At 38.2% G+C, this 20,828-nt stretch overlaps 1 protein-coding gene across 1 annotated transcript in view; it reads right to left on the minus strand.

Moving 5' to 3' along the window:
- LOC132127311 (leucine-rich repeat transmembrane neuronal protein 4-like) overlaps positions 1-20,610 on the minus strand; it is a 121,898-nt gene extending 101,288 nt beyond the window's left edge. The window contains exons 1-2 of the mRNA XM_059539110.1: positions 20,043-20,610; positions 14,629-16,193 (exon numbers count right to left, since the gene is read on the minus strand). Of these exons, the coding sequence (XP_059395093.1) occupies positions 14,629-16,193; positions 20,043-20,046 (1,569 nt within the window). The 5' untranslated portion in view covers positions 20,047-20,610. The remainder of the gene's footprint in view (positions 1-14,628; positions 16,194-20,042) is intronic.
- Between the last annotated feature and the right edge of the window lie 218 nt (positions 20,611-20,828).

Consider the following 20,828-nt stretch of genomic DNA (forward strand, 5'->3'; position numbering starts at 1 on the left):
GACTAAGCCAAAGTCTAGAATACAAATGCGCAGTCTTGCAAAAACTAACAGCTAAATAGGGCCATAATCTCAATATTGTCTTCTGTTCTAGATTTATTGTGTCTTTCCAATAAGTCTTAAAGCTTTCACTGTCCAGCCACCAGTGGAATTCTAACCACAGACAATTCAAAAGCCAGGCAATGCTAAAAAAGCCCCTCCCCAAATCTAGTCAGGAGCAGAAAAAAAAGTCTGAAATGGAAATTGGAGCCATTATGTCTTCTTTGACTGCCCATATGGTCCTGCCAGACTCAGCAGCTAGGACACTTTCCATCTATGATTTCGGACGCAACATATCCGGAACCAGTTACCTCCAGGGCAATGAGAAACAGCAGGGTTTATTGAAGGAAGCTGTTTGATATTCAAGGTCCAAAGACCAAACTGTATACCAATTGTCTCAAAGTGTCTTGTGTTTCTGCTTATGAACACTCTTGTATCTGACATGAAGAGTCTGGACATTCCACTGTCTCAGCCTTATTTATTCTCCTGCAAAAAGGCTCCAAATACAGGGCTTGTCTCTATCTCTTTCTTGCTCAATGGAGGGGAGCCATTGATAGGCGCAGGAGCAGATGGGGATTGACAGAGCTCCTAGGCAGAAAGCTAATTGAAGGAGACTGGGGAGGACTTTGACGGCACTCAAATGCCAGCAATGATTGGGAAATCAATGAAAGCGTCCAGTGTACTACCTCCAACAGAATTCAAGGAACTCATTTCTAATTTTCACTTAAGTGCAAATTTAGTTTTTCTGGTTGTGGATCAAAAAATAAAACCTAATCCAGGCCGCTTCTCTGAGTTTCCTATATTTAGAAGTATAAAGCACTGTGTGATGGAGATTGAACCAAAAGCAATTCCCCCTTACCACTTAAAGCATTCTGTAATTACTCTAACCCACTCCAGGTTTTCATTTCCCACTACTCATGCTCTTTTAAATATCTACTGTAAAATTAATGTTAAAGTATCATGAACTAACAATGAAAAACACATTTTATAATTATAATTTATGAATATACAATTGTTCATTAATTCATGCACAAATACACTCAACTTGAAATGTTAAAATAAAATACAGTTAACCGAAATTAATGCTGTACAATCACTGTTCATTGTTATTTAATTAAATCTGATACATCAATTAACTTTTTTTTTTTTTTTTTTGTAATCGTGGCATTTCATACAATAAGTAAAATCATCTTTTTGCATGTGTTTGACGTATTTGCTATCTTAGAATGCCTTTTAAGATCTTGAAGTGAGAGAGTACATCTCTGCTCCATCGTTCAAAAAGGGAAAAAAAACTCCTCACTTCAGGCAATATTGTGAACTCACTGCTTTATGTCCATTCACACACTCTAATCGATGATTCTTGCTGTTGGAAAGCCTTGTATGAGAAGCAGCTGCAATATGAAAAAAAAGAAGAGAAACTCTGAGTGGTCAGCGCTCCAGACACTTTGGATGAGCAATTTGGAGTGCCACTGTAATCTTCAGCCACAACAATATCCACCTATAAATAATAACAGTACATCAATACATCATTCATTTTCCATGTGTAAGTGAGTCATTCTTAAAAACAGTTACAGGTCAAAAAAGTGGTTAGTCGCAGGCATTTGATGTGTTGTGAGACTCACCAAGCATAGCCAGCCAGGCTTTCGTTTTACATATGGCGAGAGACAGACGACAAAGTGGAGCACCTTCAGATCTAAAGTGGGAGAGAATGGTCCAGGCTGGAATGTCCACCAAACAGCTTCTTGAATGACAGAGCAATATCTGTGATTCATATTTCCTTCTGTTGCAAACAGGTACTGTGTGCCTGATCTCAATGTCTGAGATCAGGGTTTTTTGAACCATTTAATAACATGGACCCAATATGTGATAAACAGGTATACTTTATATCTTTAACTTGGGTCATGTCTTGCACTGCATAAAAAGCCTACTTTTATTTGGTGAGAAATTTAGAATTTTAAACATAAGCTTGAGGCACACTTTAGCCAGAAGCTCAAGAAACTGATGAGAAAGCACTTATATTTTTATGAAGTAAAAAAAACTGTTGAGGAAATTCTACATCCATAGGGAGGTGTAGTGCACTTTATGACTTGTTTCTTTCCCAGATTTTTGATGTCAGATAGGTTGCCAAGCCACTGATAGCTGCCACTTGATTTCAGGCAGATAAAGTGTACCTGAATTGTAAATGAAACAAAGGAAAACACAATGTACAAAGTATGAGTCACACAGAACACTAAGCAAACCCGATACAAAATTCATAGGCTGGTAGAAGGAAAGGTGGTTGGACAAAATTTTGTGTTTTTGTGTTGCCATAACAACCACAACCCACGCTATTGTTTTGAGACTATTCAGCCTACATTGTAAGGTGTTTGTTTTTCTGCCATTATAAGATATTTATATTACTCTGATTAATCTTTACTATCTTGTTGACTAGGCTACAGTACCGAGTAGGGATGTTCATTTTAACCAGTTATCTATAAACCGACGGTAAGTATTATGACTGATTAATACAATCAGTTAAACGTTTAAAAGTCATTTATTTATTTTTCCAGTAATTTGTCAAAATATTTTAATTTGAAGACTCACCATGTGTATCCTCATGTGTTGTTGTTTGCTGCTTTTTGCGCATGCAAAATTAATCCTCGGAAAACAAATGCTAGTATTTTTAAAGGGTCAAAGACACATATCCTAATTTATTTAAATTCTAATTTAAAATAATCTTTATAGTTAATGGTTAATAATCGGTTAACGAGCGTTGGTTGTCTGTTAGAAGAAATAACTGAAATGAACATCCCTAATACAGAGTCTCATCTAATCTTACACAGCTCCTAGTTTGAATGCTTTATTAACTGACATTAAATATTCTCTAAATACTTTTACCCTAAAGTTTGGTGTTGTACTAAAGCCAAAACAAATTAAAAACAAAAACAATATTCACTTACTCTTAAGCTGACAGTGCACCTATTTTTCTACTCATAATAAAGATAACTGTGACAACAATCTTTTCACGTGTTCTCTTTCTCTCAAATTTACATTCAGTGCTACCTTTGCATACACACTTTTTAAAAACTCTGCTCTCAATAACACAGCAAAAAATTGTGACCATTAATTTTCACATCTCTCTTGATGTTCAAAGGCTTTGTTTCAGATGCAAAATGCAAGCATACAAAATAAATAAAACTCAAACAATATGACTCCCTCACAAAAACAACTGCATCAAGAATTTTAGAAAAGCACAAGCCCTTGTTGCCTCTTTTTTTTCCTCCTCTCAAAAAATATTATCTCATTCTGAGAGCAAGGCAGAGTAGTGGGTGGTTTGGGTAGCATCTGACTTATCTGACACAGCCAGAGATAGCCCGAAGGGTGCTATGCTAAAGAGGCATATCCAAAAATTGATGCCTGAATTAAGCAACACAGTAGAAGGTGATAGTACCCTCACTTAAATCTAAAACAAAGCTTACCTATTCAGGAAGAAAACACCTCAGCACGGGTCTTGTTTGAGAACACGGTACGGCATAAGCACAAACAACAGTGATTCTGTACGAAGGAATTAAATATGAAAATCAAACAGAGAGCATCTTTTATGCGTAGGCCCCATGAGAAACAAAGATTGTGGGAGATAGCATACAGGGGTACATCTATGATAGAGGAGGGGTGTGTTAGAATTACAGATGGAAAGAGTAGGGGGCTCTTGAGGATGCGAGGGGTATAGGCAAAGTAAATCATAAGTGGATCATTTCATTTGGGACGGTCGCAGGCACCAGTGTTGAAAGGAGTGTTTACCACTCTGCAGCCCCTCGATGGAGGTATTAAGGAGCCCCACTTTAAAAAATAGGCCATCTGTAGAGTGCCAGCCACTTCACTAGAAAAAAAGCCAGAGCCAGTTTAGATCACCACGATCTAAAAATTCCCATCTGAAGATTCTCTGCTTTTCCGAGGTGCAGCAAAAATAATTACCTAGTACATTTTGCATGAAAACCCTAAAGGGGGTTCTAGAGAGGCTCAATGGTAAGTGCATCGTTCCTCAGTTGATGACTGCTGTGGTACCCTTGAGCAAGGCACTTAACAACTATAAGCTCCAGGTGTGCTGCAATATAAATGAATTTATGTTTCAGCGCACAAGTTGCATCCAAAAGCAAAAACAGATGAACGGTCAGTCAAAAACTTTGTCTGAAAGCTAAGGCAGCAGACTATCTGCATCTGTCCTATGGAGGTAACCTTATGAAACTGATTCTGGACAGACTTCTGAGGCAGCGTATTGGTTTAACAATCTACAACAAATCAGAGATAGCTTTGATGATTACTAAGTGAACAATTATTAATAACTACAATACTCATTTCTTGCTAGAAATAACATTAAAAGTGGAAAAAATTAGTCAGAAACATACATTTGCACACAACCTACCACCAATCAAAACTTCCAGATGCCATATTTCTTTTTAGCTTTTTAACTGTAATAGAATGGAAAGCAAAGGGTTATGGGACATCTTTAAGGATACATTTATGAAGTTAACATCAATTAGGTGCATGCAGGTTAACATTGGATTCGGACAAGCCTTGATGCCTTCCTACCTTGGAATTAATTCTTCAAAAGCAGCATTTTTTTTTTTGCTTTTGGATGCAGCCCAAGTATAAGTGGTACCCTGATTTCAGGTACGAGACTAATAACTTGAAAGTGAATGGTGCTCACCACAAACCATTTTTGACCGTCCAAAATCCTAGAAGATTCAATGTAATCCACATGATTCCAGATGACAAATAAAAGTCTTCTCTTTTAAACTACACATGCTCACCTTTGTCCAGCTTGATTTACTTCACAATATCTCCTGTGACGTATTCTCATGTTTTAAGCACAGCCTTTGTCCAACTTAATGTGAGAACAGTTGTAAAAGGAATTATGAATTACACCTAAAATAACATTAAATTAACCTAATTTTATTTGCTAATAAACTGACTGAAGCTCAATATTCAGAGACATAACCCTAGATATAATGAAGGTGTTAAAAGCTAGACCTGCTGGAGATAATTATGCTTTAGAGAGCTACAGCTAATGAAAATAAAATTCAAAATTGCAAGTGCCAGCGAAATTGTATATCAGCTAGGCACTATACTTCGAATTGTTCACAATGAGACCCGTGAGACCTTCAAGACACTGAGCCCCAGTCACAGGGAACAGTCATTACCTGCAAAACCACACTTGGTTATCTCACCATTCTGACAGGAGACAGGCTTTAGTCCCAGGGCTCAGTTAAGTGCATGCTCCCAACAGGCCTTGGCAGACATTGCAGACAAGACATTGCAGACATTGAAATGATGCATGAAGGATTATATGGCAGCCAAACAACACTTCCAGTGATGAGTTAGACATGTCATCCTCTCACTCTGTCCAGGGACAATGTTTTTCGACCTCATTGCCATTGAGATTGCTCTCTGAGCACTTCTCTTGACACAAAGCCGCCCTAGATTTGCTCAGAATAAGCATTCCTCATGAGCTTGCTCTCTTGCGACTATCTTCCTAAGATATGTAAAATGCACAAGATGAACTACGAAGGCCAATTATAATTGTAGTTGTCCTAGCACCAGGTAAAATCTAGAGGTGAACAATTTATCGTTTTTAATTTGTAGTGACAGAAGCTTATGGAACTATCAGATATTGGCTTATGGAGTTCTGATTGCACAAAAAACTACGCCTGAGATGTCATACAGGTATAATTTAAAATCATCTTGTTTTCTAACTGTAGTTATGAACATTGCCAATATCCAAACATAGGATGAAGTTCTTGTAAAAACTGAATTCAGGTAAATATATCCACTTCACAAGCTATCCGGCAAAGACATTTATAACCATTGGGGTATGCATTTCTGAGACACGACTTTAAAGGTCATTTCCCAGATCACCTCTCCTTCCACAATGAAAGCTCTACTGTCCTTGTTTCATTTCCTCAACCTTCCTGAATCTGCCCTCTCCAAAGATAAAAAAGAACGGTTCACGATAACAGGACCGAAGAGAAATGTGGTGACCGCCCCAGTCGTGAGGGAGGTGAGATGACCTTGATACGCCAATAGACCTTCTTTAAAAAAGAAGGGGAAAAAAGAAAGCCACTAAAGATATTTATCATACAGCGGGCCATTGGCAGGAAAGTAGATGGGTTCTGCTTCATTTAATTATCATCGTCTATAATATTTCAATTTTCCCACAGCCAGTAGGTTTTAAAGAGGTTTCAAACAATTGCTCCTCAAAAACAGGAAAGTCTGTACCAACATAAATGCGAGTAATAGATGACAAGGTTTTAATTTTTGGGTGAACTATCCATTCAAGCACAATGAACCTCTGCCTGAAAAAGGAATAAACAGCCGTTTAAGCTGACAACACCCTTTCTTCACTAACGTATGCGCTTGACATTTGAGGTTCTGCTAATTCCATCCTTGAGTCGCTGCACTATAATCATAATCAGCGGTATTCTTCTGCTCAAAACTGAGCTTCTGAACAAGAAACATGCTTTAGCCCACCATGCACCTTGTACTCGAGAGGTGAGAGCCTCATGTGTGCCTACTGGGCCAAATGCCTGCTCAAGCACGACATGAGAACACGGGAGGGCTCCAGCCCAGGGCCGAGGGCCAGACACGGAACACAATGACCAGCTCTCCCATTCTGCCATCTTCGAGCGCCTTACAAACAATGCCCAGTCAGGGAAACAAGCCCTCGATATCAGTCCACAGCTGTGCTTTTGTCTCTCTCTCCATCCGTCAGAGACACACCACGCAGGCTTAGACACCTACGCCGTCGCCTCTGCTGCCCTCTGCGACGGAGAAAGCTTGTTTATCACACCGAAGCATATTGCCGATGTCCACACAAGGCAAGGGAGAGAAAGAGAGAGACGGGAAGATGGAGAGTCGGACACAAGTAAAGGGAACGAAAGAGAAACAGAACAAATAGAGGCTGTGAAAAAGATGAATAGAGAAAGAGCAGCAAACAAAGCGAGGGAGAGAGGACACCATAAAAACACTGAGATAAAGAGCAGGAGAGAGAGAAACGGAGCGAATGCATTGGAAAGCACATAATGGAGGGGACAGAAGCTAATTAAGGAAGGCCGGATTAATTAGGCTTTTAGTTTGCCTGCCTCTCATTCTCCCACTGTGTTTCCTGCCAGTGCTACCCTCCATTCACTCATAAAACATGCCACATTGTTATTGTATGGATTTTAATGCTCCAGTCTTTGGAATGTACATGAGTCTGTAATTTCCAGTGGGAAGGGTACTTTGTTAGCTGTGTAGGCAAATACAAGGTAAGGCTGGGTGGAATGATGCTACTGTATATAATGTGTGATGGGAGAAATGTGTTAAACATGCTATATCGCTTATACCACAAAGTATCCACAACGTAATTAAAAAATACTTGATGCCAAGCGGAAAATTATAGCCTGAGGCAGCAGGATTTGTGTATCGCTCCATGAGGTAGTTGGCCATTTCAACCCTATAGCATCTAACAATTAAAAATGAAATAAATATAGTTAGAGATGCATAGGTATTAAAAAGCTCAGTTAAATATGAAAAATGGATATTCACTGGATTTTTGAGAATGGATGTTTAAAGATTAGATTTAGTCCAAATGCAAAAAAGAAGGAAATAAGCATATAATCTAATATTATTTGATATTTATTCAAATCCAAATCCAATAAACAATCTGGTTCAGACATACTTCACATTACTGAATTATCTTTCACTTAAATAACTTATTGACCTTCACTAATATAGACACAAAACCACCACTCAATGTCTCAAACCATGACATAAAATTTTAGTCATATGTCCATCTTCCAAAAAAAGGTAATAAATTCATGACAGGACAAAAACAAGTTGCAATAATTAAAAACGTTTTTTTTTTTTGTGATTAAACTTTATTCTACAGAGTACAGTACAAAGCCAATTAAATACAGAAGTTTGCAGAGCTGATATCTTGGACATTTTGCATAAACGGTTGACATTAACTATGTACCAGTGGAATACGTAATGTCTGCTCATGTCACAAATCCAGTAAAGCACACTAAAGAGATTTGTGGGAGTTCAAATGTGAATGAACCATTGAATTACTGTCACTTTTCAGCCAAGGGTGCCTGCACTCCACTAGACTGTCATTTACAAAAGCCTCCAAACAACATCTATGTTTTACACAGACAACTTGGACCAACCACCATGGAAACCAACTAAATCACTTCAACTCTGTTTTTCATAAAACTGAGTTACAAGAGGCCATCTGGGACACAAAACAATCCTCTCTCACAATCCCAAATACCCCCCCCCCCCACCCCCCCACCCCAAAAAAAAAAACACTCGCCTCTCAATGGCACTATTTTCATGAGGGGCCACTTTTGCAGTGAGAGCCCTCATTGGTTCAGTTCCCTATCCCTGCTTGATGAAGCAAACGATGAGGACCCTTCAGCCCTGCTCACTATGCAGGATCCTTGGCCAAAAATGACAGGCACTGATGGGCATAAATATTTATCAGGTGCCAAAGCTTTGCCAACCTGAGGATTTTGGGACAAAAATAAGAAGAGTTGAAGAAAAAGCATGGTTAGCCGTTTCATAATGATTGACGTCAAGGCTTGCTATCACAAAGTCATTCTGCAAGGGGAGGCTGGAATGCCCTTGTGCCAGGCTGCAGTCTCAAGTTTATGATAATCCCAATAAATTATAATGTACTCTGCAGACATTAAAAAGCATGATTGGTGCTAAATTAAATGGGCTGTGACTCTCAGGTCACAGTGAGATGGATCTGTTCTTCTAGATTCTTTCTCATCCCATTTCTCACTTCTTGTACCATCAGAGAAGATTCTTTCCTTTTTCTGCTAGATTCAATTAGTAATGTTCATGTGGAGTAGGAAAGAGAGGGGTAAGCTGTGCCACTATATTTAAACTGTCCTCTAGTCAAAGAGAAATGTGGTAGAGGTGCAATTAATACTTCTGATTGTATTTCAGGATGTATGGTATCAACTGAAATTAGAAGAATGCACCTATAATAGAAACATACAAAGAAATCGTTTTACAAAAGGAGAAAAAAAGTTGTCCAGGGGCAATTTTAAATAAAAATATGTAGATAAACTGAATAGAAAATAAATAAAATGAAAACATAAATAAAATGAAAACATTCCTCATGATTACAGTCAGCTGTATGTTTTTTTTCCCATTTTTAAATAAAAGATCACTACTGAAACACCATTGAGTAGGTGATTATTTCTAATTTCCCATGTTTAATGCTGAACTGAAAAACATTTTTATTCGTGCCCCTGTTTGCTGAAAAAAGAAAGTTAGCTTTTTTGATCAGTGAGCAGAATGAACTTAATTGTGTGTGCATTTCTCTTCACCTTTCCTTCTCTATTTAAGTCCAGCTGTCCAGTTTTGTATTCATGAGCCCATTCTGAACTGTTAACCAGATTTGTGGTCCAAACGTTAATCTCCAGCAGGCACTTTTGTCTGTTTGGGGGGAGGTGGGGGATTAGTCCATTTTCATTATTTGCTGGGGTCAAAGGTACTGTTCAACACTGTTAAAATTTGTTGAGTCTAATGATGATTAATGCCCTTGTTCTAGGCCTTTCACTGTTACACGAAGCAAATTTCTTGTTCTTTTTTTTCTACAAAAGCAATTAGAGCAATTTTAAGTCCACGAAACACATCACGGGCTGACAGGTTAAGCTTTTAATGCAAATGTGACAGCAACATAATGTACAATATGACAAAATGTGATGGTACTGGCCTAATTGCTCACAACTAAAAAGAATTAATATTGAATGAGGTGCCTTCAAAAACACGCTTGATTTCAGAGTCTCCATGACTAACACATACACACACAATAGCCCCAATGGGCCTGGCAGAGTGACGCCCTCGTTCCTGCACTTATGTGAGTATTTTATGTTTTATGAGAACATGTAATGAGGTATAAGCTGCAATGTAAAGATAACTGATGGTTTTGTGACATCTCCCAACAACTAAAATAATAAATACTGGAAATGGAAAACTGTGACAACTATTATAAAGGTCAAATATTAAGCTGCTTGTTTGTTTTTATTACAATCATGTCATTTCAAAGTATATTTTATTAATCAAAATGAATAAATCATGACTACAAAAGCAAAGAACACAACTGTACAGTTCTAATCTGCTATAGCATGATGACTGCTCAGTAAAATAAACTTCATCACCTAAATAAATGGATTGAATGTGCACTTCGTCCGGAGTTGAGCCTTTATGAGTTCTGACGATAAAGACCCTCGGTTGATCTAAATCGATCGAAGAAGACATTAGATCTTGGCATTATATTTTACGATGAAAGATGGCTAAATCGTATGTCAGTTTAACAGAGAACCGCTTTCAAGGTGAGGTCAGAGGACAATACCTCTTAGCAGTCTCTTCCACACCTTTATGCCATTTGTGATTCGCAACAGAAGCAATGTAAGGCATGAGGAGAACACTGGTTTTCAAGACAGGAGCAATCTGAACTGTGTGTTTGAATCTAGTCTTTTGGCTTGATGTGAAAAGCCCGTAAATCAGGTGCACGTGTGGAATACCAAATCGCAAGAGAGAGAATAGAACTCATCAATCATGGGTGACGTGCGCTTTGCTGCACGGGAGGGAAGCCAAACCACATTAGTGTTGATGCAGCAATGCTGTGGTATGCAGGATGGCAGGGGAAAAAAAGAGGCAAACAATTCAGAATTATAGACTATTAATGGAAAACATTATGGAAACAGGTCAAGTGCGTGCACTCGATGTTAAGCCTTTTGATGATTATGGAGTTGACAGGTTCAACCTAAAATTTAGACAATAGTTAGCAATGTATTATTTTGAAATAACTGTTGATCGACAAAATTACTTGTACTGCAAGAAGGTGAAGTTACGGTATCTGCTAGCAAGAGCAAATAAGGTCATGCTAACAAGCCAAACCGTGACCCTTTGCCCAAGCACGTCGTAAAACAAACTGTTTTCTTTTTCAGTTGTTCTATTGTGCTATCACGACCTATCATCACAATATCAAAAAGGGACACGTTTTGTGCAAGAGACTTAGGGATTTGCACGTAATAATGAAAAAAGTTTGTTCCTCGACTTCGGAAAGTCACAAGAGAAAAACATGCCAATCTGCTGGACTCTGATGTGCACCTCTGATCTCTCAGAAAATGCTTTGAGGTGGCAGATCAGAGAAAGGGCAGGGACCCATGCGCAGAGGTCAACATCGCTGTCAGGATGTCATTCTGTGTGTGCCTTTGTGTTCTTACACACCTTTATAGTCTTTTCCTCCTGTGACCTGATTTGGCATACCTGTTTACCTGTCTAGAATGTCTTCCTGCCTTTCTTGTTTCACTCAGCCCTGTCTTGCTTGCCACCAGCATATATGCCCTATTATGGCCCTGCCAGAGGCAGTGTCTGCCTCTAATGACACCTTACTGCACTACTGACAGGTTTCTTAGTCCGAAGGAGTACAGGTAGCATCTGCCCCTTGGGAAAAGCATGAACTCATGTAAATATAGCCATTAGGGATATGCCGGTATCAAATTTTCATGCTGCGATTAATTGGTAATGTTTTTTATCACACGGTATTATCACAATAATTAAATTTAGTTAAAAAAAAGTGGCCATAATACAGTTTAACATGTTCAATAACTTTGTTTCATATAAAAAAAAAAACTGAATATTTAAATACAATAAAGCAATACAGAAAAATATATAAAGTTAAATGTTTTACACAGATTAAAGTGCAATAGAACTATAAAGACCAATAGGTATCAATTTTCAATAAGACCGCATTAATTTTCAAATAGACCTCATTGTTTCAACATTAATAATAATAATAATAATAACAATAAATATTTTTTTTTCTCCTTTTTTGTAGAAAATCTTTTGCAAAAAATTCAGCTTTGAAAGTCGGCTTTAATTGTTCCTTATAAACAGTTTAACTGGACTCGTAAGTGGATATTAAATTACGTTGTGAGATAATAAAATATAATCTAAATAAACTACAAACATAAAATTATAAACATTTATTTTGTCCTCACATTCTTTCTTGTAACTCTTCCCTCTCAGTGACACAGCTGACTGAAAGACTCATTATGCATCTCATTATGCAGCTCATTATGCAGGCCTTTGTCTTCTCAGGTGTAAATCACAATGATATTCATGATAGTTGACGCCTACTCGCATATGACTTTTACCAACAAAAAGTGTCTTAGAAAATTTTAATCAATATATTGTTTTCTGTGAGTGAGTAAACAAGATGATTTTCACATAATTTAGAAAGAAAATTTCTAGGCTGCAAGCTCCAGTTCTCAAAAGTCCCGGGAACCATTGTTCTGTATGTGTTTTATGGTCTTATTGAAGTGATTTAACATTTTTAGTTTTTCACTAACCACACATAAAAAAATTTTTTCTCAAAAACACAATCATGTACACATGCTGCTCACATATTATTATAGCCCAGTTTGTGCTGGTTACAGTGAGATTTTACTAGACTTTTAGCCTTTAGCCATTTAGATGTTTATAAGAAACTGAAAAAAGCACAAATGTCGGGGCATGACAAAACTTCTCCAGGCCCCAAAAATACCCTAAGACTCCAGAGGGTTAACCTTAGTTAATGCACTAACATTCACAATGAGCAATAGCTACATTTGCTACAGAGGTTATTAATCTTTGTTAAAAAATACAAGTCTTAGTTCATGATAGCTCATTAAATATCACAGCTGCAGCTTTCGATTTTAACAATGTGTTATTAAATATTGGAATGCCTAAGATTGATGAATGTTCAGAAGAATTTTTCATTGGCAGTTAAGTGTTAACGAATAATAAAGAATCAAAACACTTTCAAACAATACGGTATGGTCAATACAATATCAGGTCTATTTGAAAATGAATGAGGTCTTATTGAAAATTGATACCTATTGGTCTTTGCACTTTAATCTGTGTAAAACGTTTAACTTTATATGTTTTTCAGATAAAAAAAAAAGTTTGAAAATGAATAGCCTATTAAGTCTAAATATTTAAGTATTTGGCACTTTACATAGAAGGAACAACATAGAAAATCCACAAATCTGAATGGCTATGTAAATCTATTTAAATACATTTCAGAAAGTAGCAGCTGCTTTATTTATTGGGTTTCCAGGTTAACGTCTGCATTTCTGCAGTTTAGCACCATCTGCTGTCAGAGAGTGAATGTGCTTTCATTCAGCACGTCTCTCACGTGTTCCCCCTTGTGCTTCTCATGCATGCTTGTTTACATCAGAGCGTCACATGTCTTTTAAGCAGCATACAGCGGTGTTGTGCATTTTGACCAGTTGATGGGAAAAATATTCTTAAAATGCATCCCAAATTCTGAATAATTTGTAATGTATAATTATTCACAGTATTTAGAAGTGCCCACGATAACAATATAATGCATATTCATTAATGTGATATATCGCATTACTGAATACCGGCACATGTCTAATAGCCATGCCATGTATACAAACCACACACAAAACCAGCTCCTTAAAATGTGGCAATTGACCCCAGCTGTCAACACACGATGTCAGCGGAGTCCTGAGGGGCATACAATCTGTATTTTGCAAACTGGAACTTCATACTGTGGTGAAGTATAAAAGAGGATGATCTAAATGAGGGAAATATGATTCAAGAGTGAAGGATGAGTGTGAAGCAAAGATAAGAGGCCAAAATAAAGGTACGAAGCCATACACAAGGAAGTCAAATAAGAGCCCTTGGAAGATAAAGTGGGGGTGTCATTAAAGACATTATTGTAGCCCCAGGAAGATCACGAGGAAAAAAAGACAGAAAATAGAGAGATCCATTGTGTTTCACACTACACTTTGCTCTGTTTCACACTAACTATGAGTAAGGATCAAACTGTATTAAAATGAGTGTATAGGAGTCAGGATTAGAAGTATAGTTGGAAGCTTTTTTTTTCAATAATAGGATGTGTTTGAAGATACCCATAGACAAAATCATTTCATTACAGTCTCGTGAGTCACTGAACATACGTACATATGTTAATGAAGACAAATAAATAATTGTAACACAGCATCTTATTAAGGACGTTTGTTTTCCTGTGATTACTGTAACTACAATTTTCAAAGAATCACAAATATCTTTGGGATAAAAGAACAAGCAAGAGCAAGAGACAAGAGCATATTATAACCCATCCTATCATCTTCAAGTAGAAGCCCCACAGGTAGAAGGAGGTTTTGCAGGTAGACGTACTGTATCAGTGTAAAAATACAGTGTTCTACCACACCCCAAAATACAATTGTTCCTAAAAGACATATAATCAACTGGATTAACAGAACTTATCAAATATGCACTAACAAATCAATATGCAATTGTAAATTCACACCTCATACAAGGTTAAACAAACCACATAATGTGCCAAAAACATTTCAAAAACATGTCCTTCCTAAAACATCCCTGCCAAAAACATATACTTCCCACACATAATTTTATCCAACACTTACAATCTCCAAAAAAGGGATCAAAACAGCACAAGAAGTGAAGAACCTTCTTAAAAGCAGTTACCTTGCTTCATACCAAATCCAATGGATAATTAGCTTTGTGGAGTCTTACCTCACATTCTCTGGAGCCAGAGATGGTGTAGGTGCATGGCCCGGTACCATTGACCAGCACATCCGTGCCCTCTGTGTTATTAGGCTTGTAGTCCACATAGTACTCCTGCAATGGTGTGCTGAGTGTGCGCTCTGTCTCCCGTGACTTTTTTCGACGTTTGCGAGCTGCAGCCGAGTTTTCCTGTAGCTGCTTAACACTGCTTGGATAGCGCTTCCATGACACATAAATTACAAGGAGGATCATGGCAACCGACAGGAAGAGGGCAACACTTCCTGCCACTATCTTGTGGAATGATACAGGTTCAAAGTCTTGCTCAGGTGGTGGGACAGCGGGCTGAGAAGGTGCAGAAGAGGTGGTACCTTCCAAGGATGTCCCCTGGCCCCTTCTGCTGTCTCCAGACTTTAGAGTTGGCATGAAAGAGCTGGCTGTGGTCTGGGCAAAGGCGATAAATGGGGTAGAGGGAACAATTACAGTTGATGGCATAGCAGGGGCAGCCCTACAAACCCCATTGGCATCAACAGCATCCATAACCTTCTCCCCTTGGACTTCTTTGGGTGATGCGCAAATCATATTAATTTCTTTGTTTCCACGGAAGGTTCTTAGCCAGGCCACCAGTGGGCAAACAACTGGTCCACAGTCCCACATGTTGCCTGCCAGACTAATTGCTGTCAAAGAGGTCCAGGCATCCACAGCTTCTTGAGACACATTAACAAGCTTGTTTGAATCCAGGTTAAGTGTCTGAAGATTTGGTATGCCCCGGTACACCTCTGCAGCGATCTCCTGAAGGTCATTTCCTGAAAGGTCTAGCTTCTGCAATGATGTCCAGGTCCATGTAAGGCCTTCACTCATGGTCCTAATGCGGTTCCACTGTAGGTAAAGAGCACGCAAGTTATAGAAGCGTGGAAAGTTGAAAAAGTTGATTTTGGAGAACTGGTTATGCTCAATATGCAGCTCAGTTAGCTTCATCAGGCCGGACATTGAATTGCGAGTAATGCTGCGTAGTCGGTTGTAACCAAGGTCAAGGAATTCAAGATTACGGCAGTCTTGAAAAAGGCGAGAGGGAAGATTCTTAAGGGAGTTTGAGCGCATATGCAAGCTGAGTAGCTTGCGCAGTCCCTGGAACTGCCCTGGTTGTAGAGCTTGTAGCTTGTTATAGGAAAGGTCCAGGTTCCTCAAGTTGGGTACCAGGTGAAATGTGGTGTTACGTAGCAGTGTGATCTTGTTGGAGCTCAGTATTAGCTCTTTGAGCCTCCGTATCCCTTGAAAAGCACGTGCATCCACATTGGCAATGTAGTTGTGGTCCAGGTACAGCCAAATGAGCTGGTTGAGGCCAACAAATTGGCCTGCCTTCAGGCTTGCTAAGCTGTTATACCGCAGGGACAGGCCTTGACAGCCGCCTGAGAGGTTCTTGGGAACATCACGAAATGCGCTAGACTCACAGTATACAATTTTGCCATCGCATCGACAGCTCCGGGGGCAAGGACGCTCACCAAAGCAAGGGGTGGCAGACAGCCATGCCTGCATTAGCAGTGGCACCATGAACCAGCGGTGCCTCATAGCAAAGCCTAAAATAGAAAAAGAAAAAACTGTTAAGAAACTACTTACTTCCTGATTACACAAATAAACAAATTATTAGGGTTTTACCTAAGTCATGCTACTTAAAAAGGGATTTATTTATTTAAACTTGAATTCAATGTGTACATACATTATTATTCACACATTAAATCAAACAGCAAGAGAGTTTGAAACACATTTGAAACAGCATATTCACTTTCCCTGACACAGTATCTCTCACACTTTTTTGCCGCAGATTTAATCATGATCCTATTAGGGCGTTATGATGCATTGCAACTTGTTGAATCGTGAAATGTGCAAAATGATGTGCATCGTATTGTGAAGTAGTTGACAATACCCTGCCCTAATTATTGAGCTGTTTCAAAGCAGAGATTAAGACGACTAATGAGAGAAGAAATATTGTAATTGTTCTGTGATTATAAACCCTTGAAATATTACATTTATACAGCAATATGATACCACACAGGACTCAATTAACAGTGGTGATTGTGCAAATCAATCCAGTCATGCCATGTTGTTTAATTCTTCTCTCTGGCAATGGCAAACATGCTATCAGAGCAAGCCAGTCCTCCAATAAGCTTGGACACGAGCCCACTACAGTATCAAAGGAAATGTCCTGAGAGATATGCCTTGGCCATCCTATTAGTCCCTAATTATAATCTAAATGATTGTCAGTCAACCAAATCAGGTGTATTTGCCTGGCTGCTCAGTGACTCTGCTACCAGCCTTTGTCCATATTTCCTTTTATACGCAATGGAAAGCCTACATGTTGTTATTTTCAATATAAATGGGGGAGATGGTGGTGGGGGGGTGAAGCGAGGAATTATATCAGCAGTGAGTTCCCGGCTAGGCATTGGCTCAAGAGGTTAGAGGTCTGGGTAAAATACACATGTTCTTTTTGTGAAGGTCTTGGCCACAGCCTGGACATTTTCCAGTAATGGGATTTTATCATTTGTGCTGCATCTTTCTGGCCTTAATGCCTACACTGTGTTGCTGTAAAAGGGTTTCAATTCTATCTCTGATGCATAAACTTTTACAAAGCTTCCTAGAAATTACATTCTGAAATGAAGTTCCTAAGGCATTATATGTCTGTACAAGATGAAGAATGTGGCTATGACACATTAATATTGTCATAAGAATTCACGAAAGTGGTTATGAAATATCAAAACAACCATTTAGCTTGAAAGCAAAATGACTCCAGACCCATCCAAACAACATTTTAAAACCATATGCATGTAATAAAATGGTTTTGATTAATCAGTACTGTTACAGTAATTCTGCCAGATGTTCTCTGAGGTTAAAAAGGAGAAAATATTCATAAAGTACTCTAGTACTCATGAAGTAATTTAACAGCATATCAGAACCAAACATTTATGAAATTTATTAATACACCTCCTGTTCATGATTATAATATACAGTGGCCTCAAAAAATTACTTCCATTATACCTACAAATGATGAAATCACTGCACAAGACAACTAAATAGCAAACCCTCTTCTCAACAAATGATGCTAGATCTCAAATTTAACTACACATTTCTTATCCATTTTCGCAATTAATTTTAATCAGCTGATAAGACTGACAAAGCTGATAATCAGAAAACATCTGAATAACTGTCTTAATTTAGAAAAGTATAACATTTCTTATCGCATCATGTCACATCTAACAAATGTCTATTTGGGAGATGTTTTATTTTCTGATAAGGTTGGTGCCATCTTTCCTTTAAAAAAAAAAAAAAAGCCACTTGATTTGATATTTTCTTATTAATTGCAATGACCTTATTATACTACTGCATGTCTGCAGGCTTCAGGGTTCAAGCAATATTTGGAAGCCACTGATTGTGATTTAAAAAACAAAGCAAAGAGGTGCCGATATCCATGAGTATACAGTTGCCAACAACTGATGCACAAGCAGGCTGCAGTACAATAAAGTAATTACGTCACTCGCTCCATTCATACTAAACAGACAATCATACTGTATCAGCTTAATGACATTGCTAATGAAATGATGCTGATAAAGTTAATGATCCAAGAGAAGTCTAATGAAAATTAATTTGTAGCAAACTTGCACTGCCACTTTTCTTATTTTAGATTCAACTACACCTTTTTCTCTCTTGGTAAAACTGATTTTGCCTCTGCACAGGCCTGCATACCCTTCACAGCGATGCTCCAAAATTTTTGCCAGGTTGATTATTTTATGTTTGCTGTCAAAATCGCCCACTATAGTGCTGCAAAGCTGCAAGCATAGCTCATCATTTTACGAGCTGTGGAAGGCCATCTTGCTGCACATCGCTAACGAATAACAATCAGAGCAGGTCACATATCTGTCAAACAACCTCTGTAAAATGATTGGAAGCACATCTATAATCAAGTACTCTAATGTGGCCATGAGAAGGTCTGCGGCTTACAGTTAATCACAGTGCTTAGTTACATAATGAGTCTAGAAATCATGAGAAATATGTAAGGAATATAACTAGTATGCATAATTTACCAAATGCAAAATGACACAGATTAACATCTAAAGAAACTGTTAACATTGATCCAGTGCATGGTGATGGTGTCCACATTGTTTTCTGTCAAAACATAAAATATGCTGCGTCGCCTTCCTTTGATGATGAAGAAATAACTCAGTTGCTCAAACAAGCTAATTATGCAAACTGAACAACAATTCATTAAGCACTCCAGGCATTGAATGCACACTTTGCGTTGCAAAAAATTTGCACGCATACCACAATGCAAGCACATAATGTGCATCTTTTCTAACAGCACAGGCAAGTAAGAAATCTACAAAAGATTATCAACTGTGTGCTATCAATAATGCACAGGCACATTCTGAGAAATTGCCTTGCTGCCAAAAATGAGGTTCAATTAGCATTCCAGTGTTAATCAATGAGTTGGCATCAGTCTGCTCTTTAAATCAGTGAGAGATGGAGCACAGAGATAGGCCAATAATCAGTCTTACTGATATTTTTAAACAATATTCACACTTTTCAACTTAATTGGCTGTTAGGTTTAGGGATAAATGGCACCATTTGGTGGATCACAATTGAAGAGCGCCTAACAACAGCATTTTTAAGTAAATAATACAATTATTTAATATATTGTTAAGACATTCAACTTTGTAGATAAGGACAGTTCATTCTTGATTGAGAAATATGTTGTTTAGCAATTAGTCCTTAACCCTATAGTAGTCCAGCCCACAGATTGCAATGATATTGCTACAATTGAGATAAATAACAGCAATAATGTATATAAGGTTTTAGGATCTCATTTTAAATATTTTACAGTTATATATTAGAAGCAACATAAATATGAAAAAAACACTAATACATAATGTTTACTTTGCTGTAGTACAATGATCATTTAGATATTGTTGTCAATTATACATATTAGTTATCAGACTCTGTTCGTTTATTTTATGGTCATTTGTTCAGTTTATATATATATATATATAAACTGAACAAATGACCATAAAATAAACGAACAGTTGGATACACTTGATTGTGCCTCACCAGAATCAAACCACTTGTGAGATGATGTGAACGCACGGTCAAATTTGAGTACTAAATATGTATGATTATAATATGTACAATAAATCGATGCATGCAAATTAAGGCGAACATCCAATAAATATATGCATAAATATGCATGAGCATTTTGTGCTTTATCAGAGTACATTCAATCTCTTAGTTTTACTGCATGCACACCGTCTGAAACCAGTTAATATTACATTGCAAAATGTATAAAACTGATGGAACTCTCCCCCCAATTAATCAACCCATAAAACATCCACTGTGGTTTCCACGTTCACTTAGGACCGAGTGAGAACACGCAAACTTACCCATCACCGCGTCTCAGTCAACTCCTGGCCACAGGTTTTACAGCTTTCTACCGCTCGAGACCCAAAACGGCATGGCACGCGCTCTCTTCAGATGGTTCGGTTCTTCCACGAGCGCCCGCCTGTAGTCTTCCACCGCAGAGCAGGCGCGGGAAATTTTCAGTCTCTCCTGACTGACCACTGACCATATCTTTCAATTCCCCCTCAAAACAAAATTCGCATCATAAACATCCGCTGGAACAGAAAGAATCCATTTTACATCCTAAAATTATACCTCAATTCACAAACAGAGCAGAAGACGCGCGATTCCAAATCCAAGTTATCTACCACAAGTCAAACTTATGGAAATCCCAGCAATTCCATTCCGTCTCAGTATATTCCATCGCAGCATACTGCGCAAATACTGTCTTTCCCGAAAGGATGATGCTTACCGTTGATTAATCCGTGGATATTAAAATATCAGTGTGAATTAGGATGTTTAGAAGATTTCAATCCAGTCCCAAATCACTGCGCTTATAGAATACTGTTTAGAAGTGTTACTCCATCGGGAATGTTTCTCCTCTCTTGTACAGTTCCCGACAGTACAGAGATGCAGCAGGATTGTGAGTGGTTAACCACAACCGCCTGTCGCACCATAACTTTGTCCGACAGCATCCGAATGCCCCCTTCTGGCGAACTGACATCTCCAGCAACAATCTCTTTCCCTCTCATATCACTCTTACTCGATATTTCCACTGGAAAACGAGTGAGAGACTGTCTATTAGCACGACTAACGTAAAAGAACAAAAA

The sequence above is a fragment of the Carassius carassius genome, chromosome 45, assembly GCF_963082965.1.
Source record: "Carassius carassius chromosome 45, fCarCar2.1, whole genome shotgun sequence".
Lineage (NCBI taxonomy): Eukaryota > Metazoa > Chordata > Actinopteri > Cypriniformes > Cyprinidae > Carassius > Carassius carassius.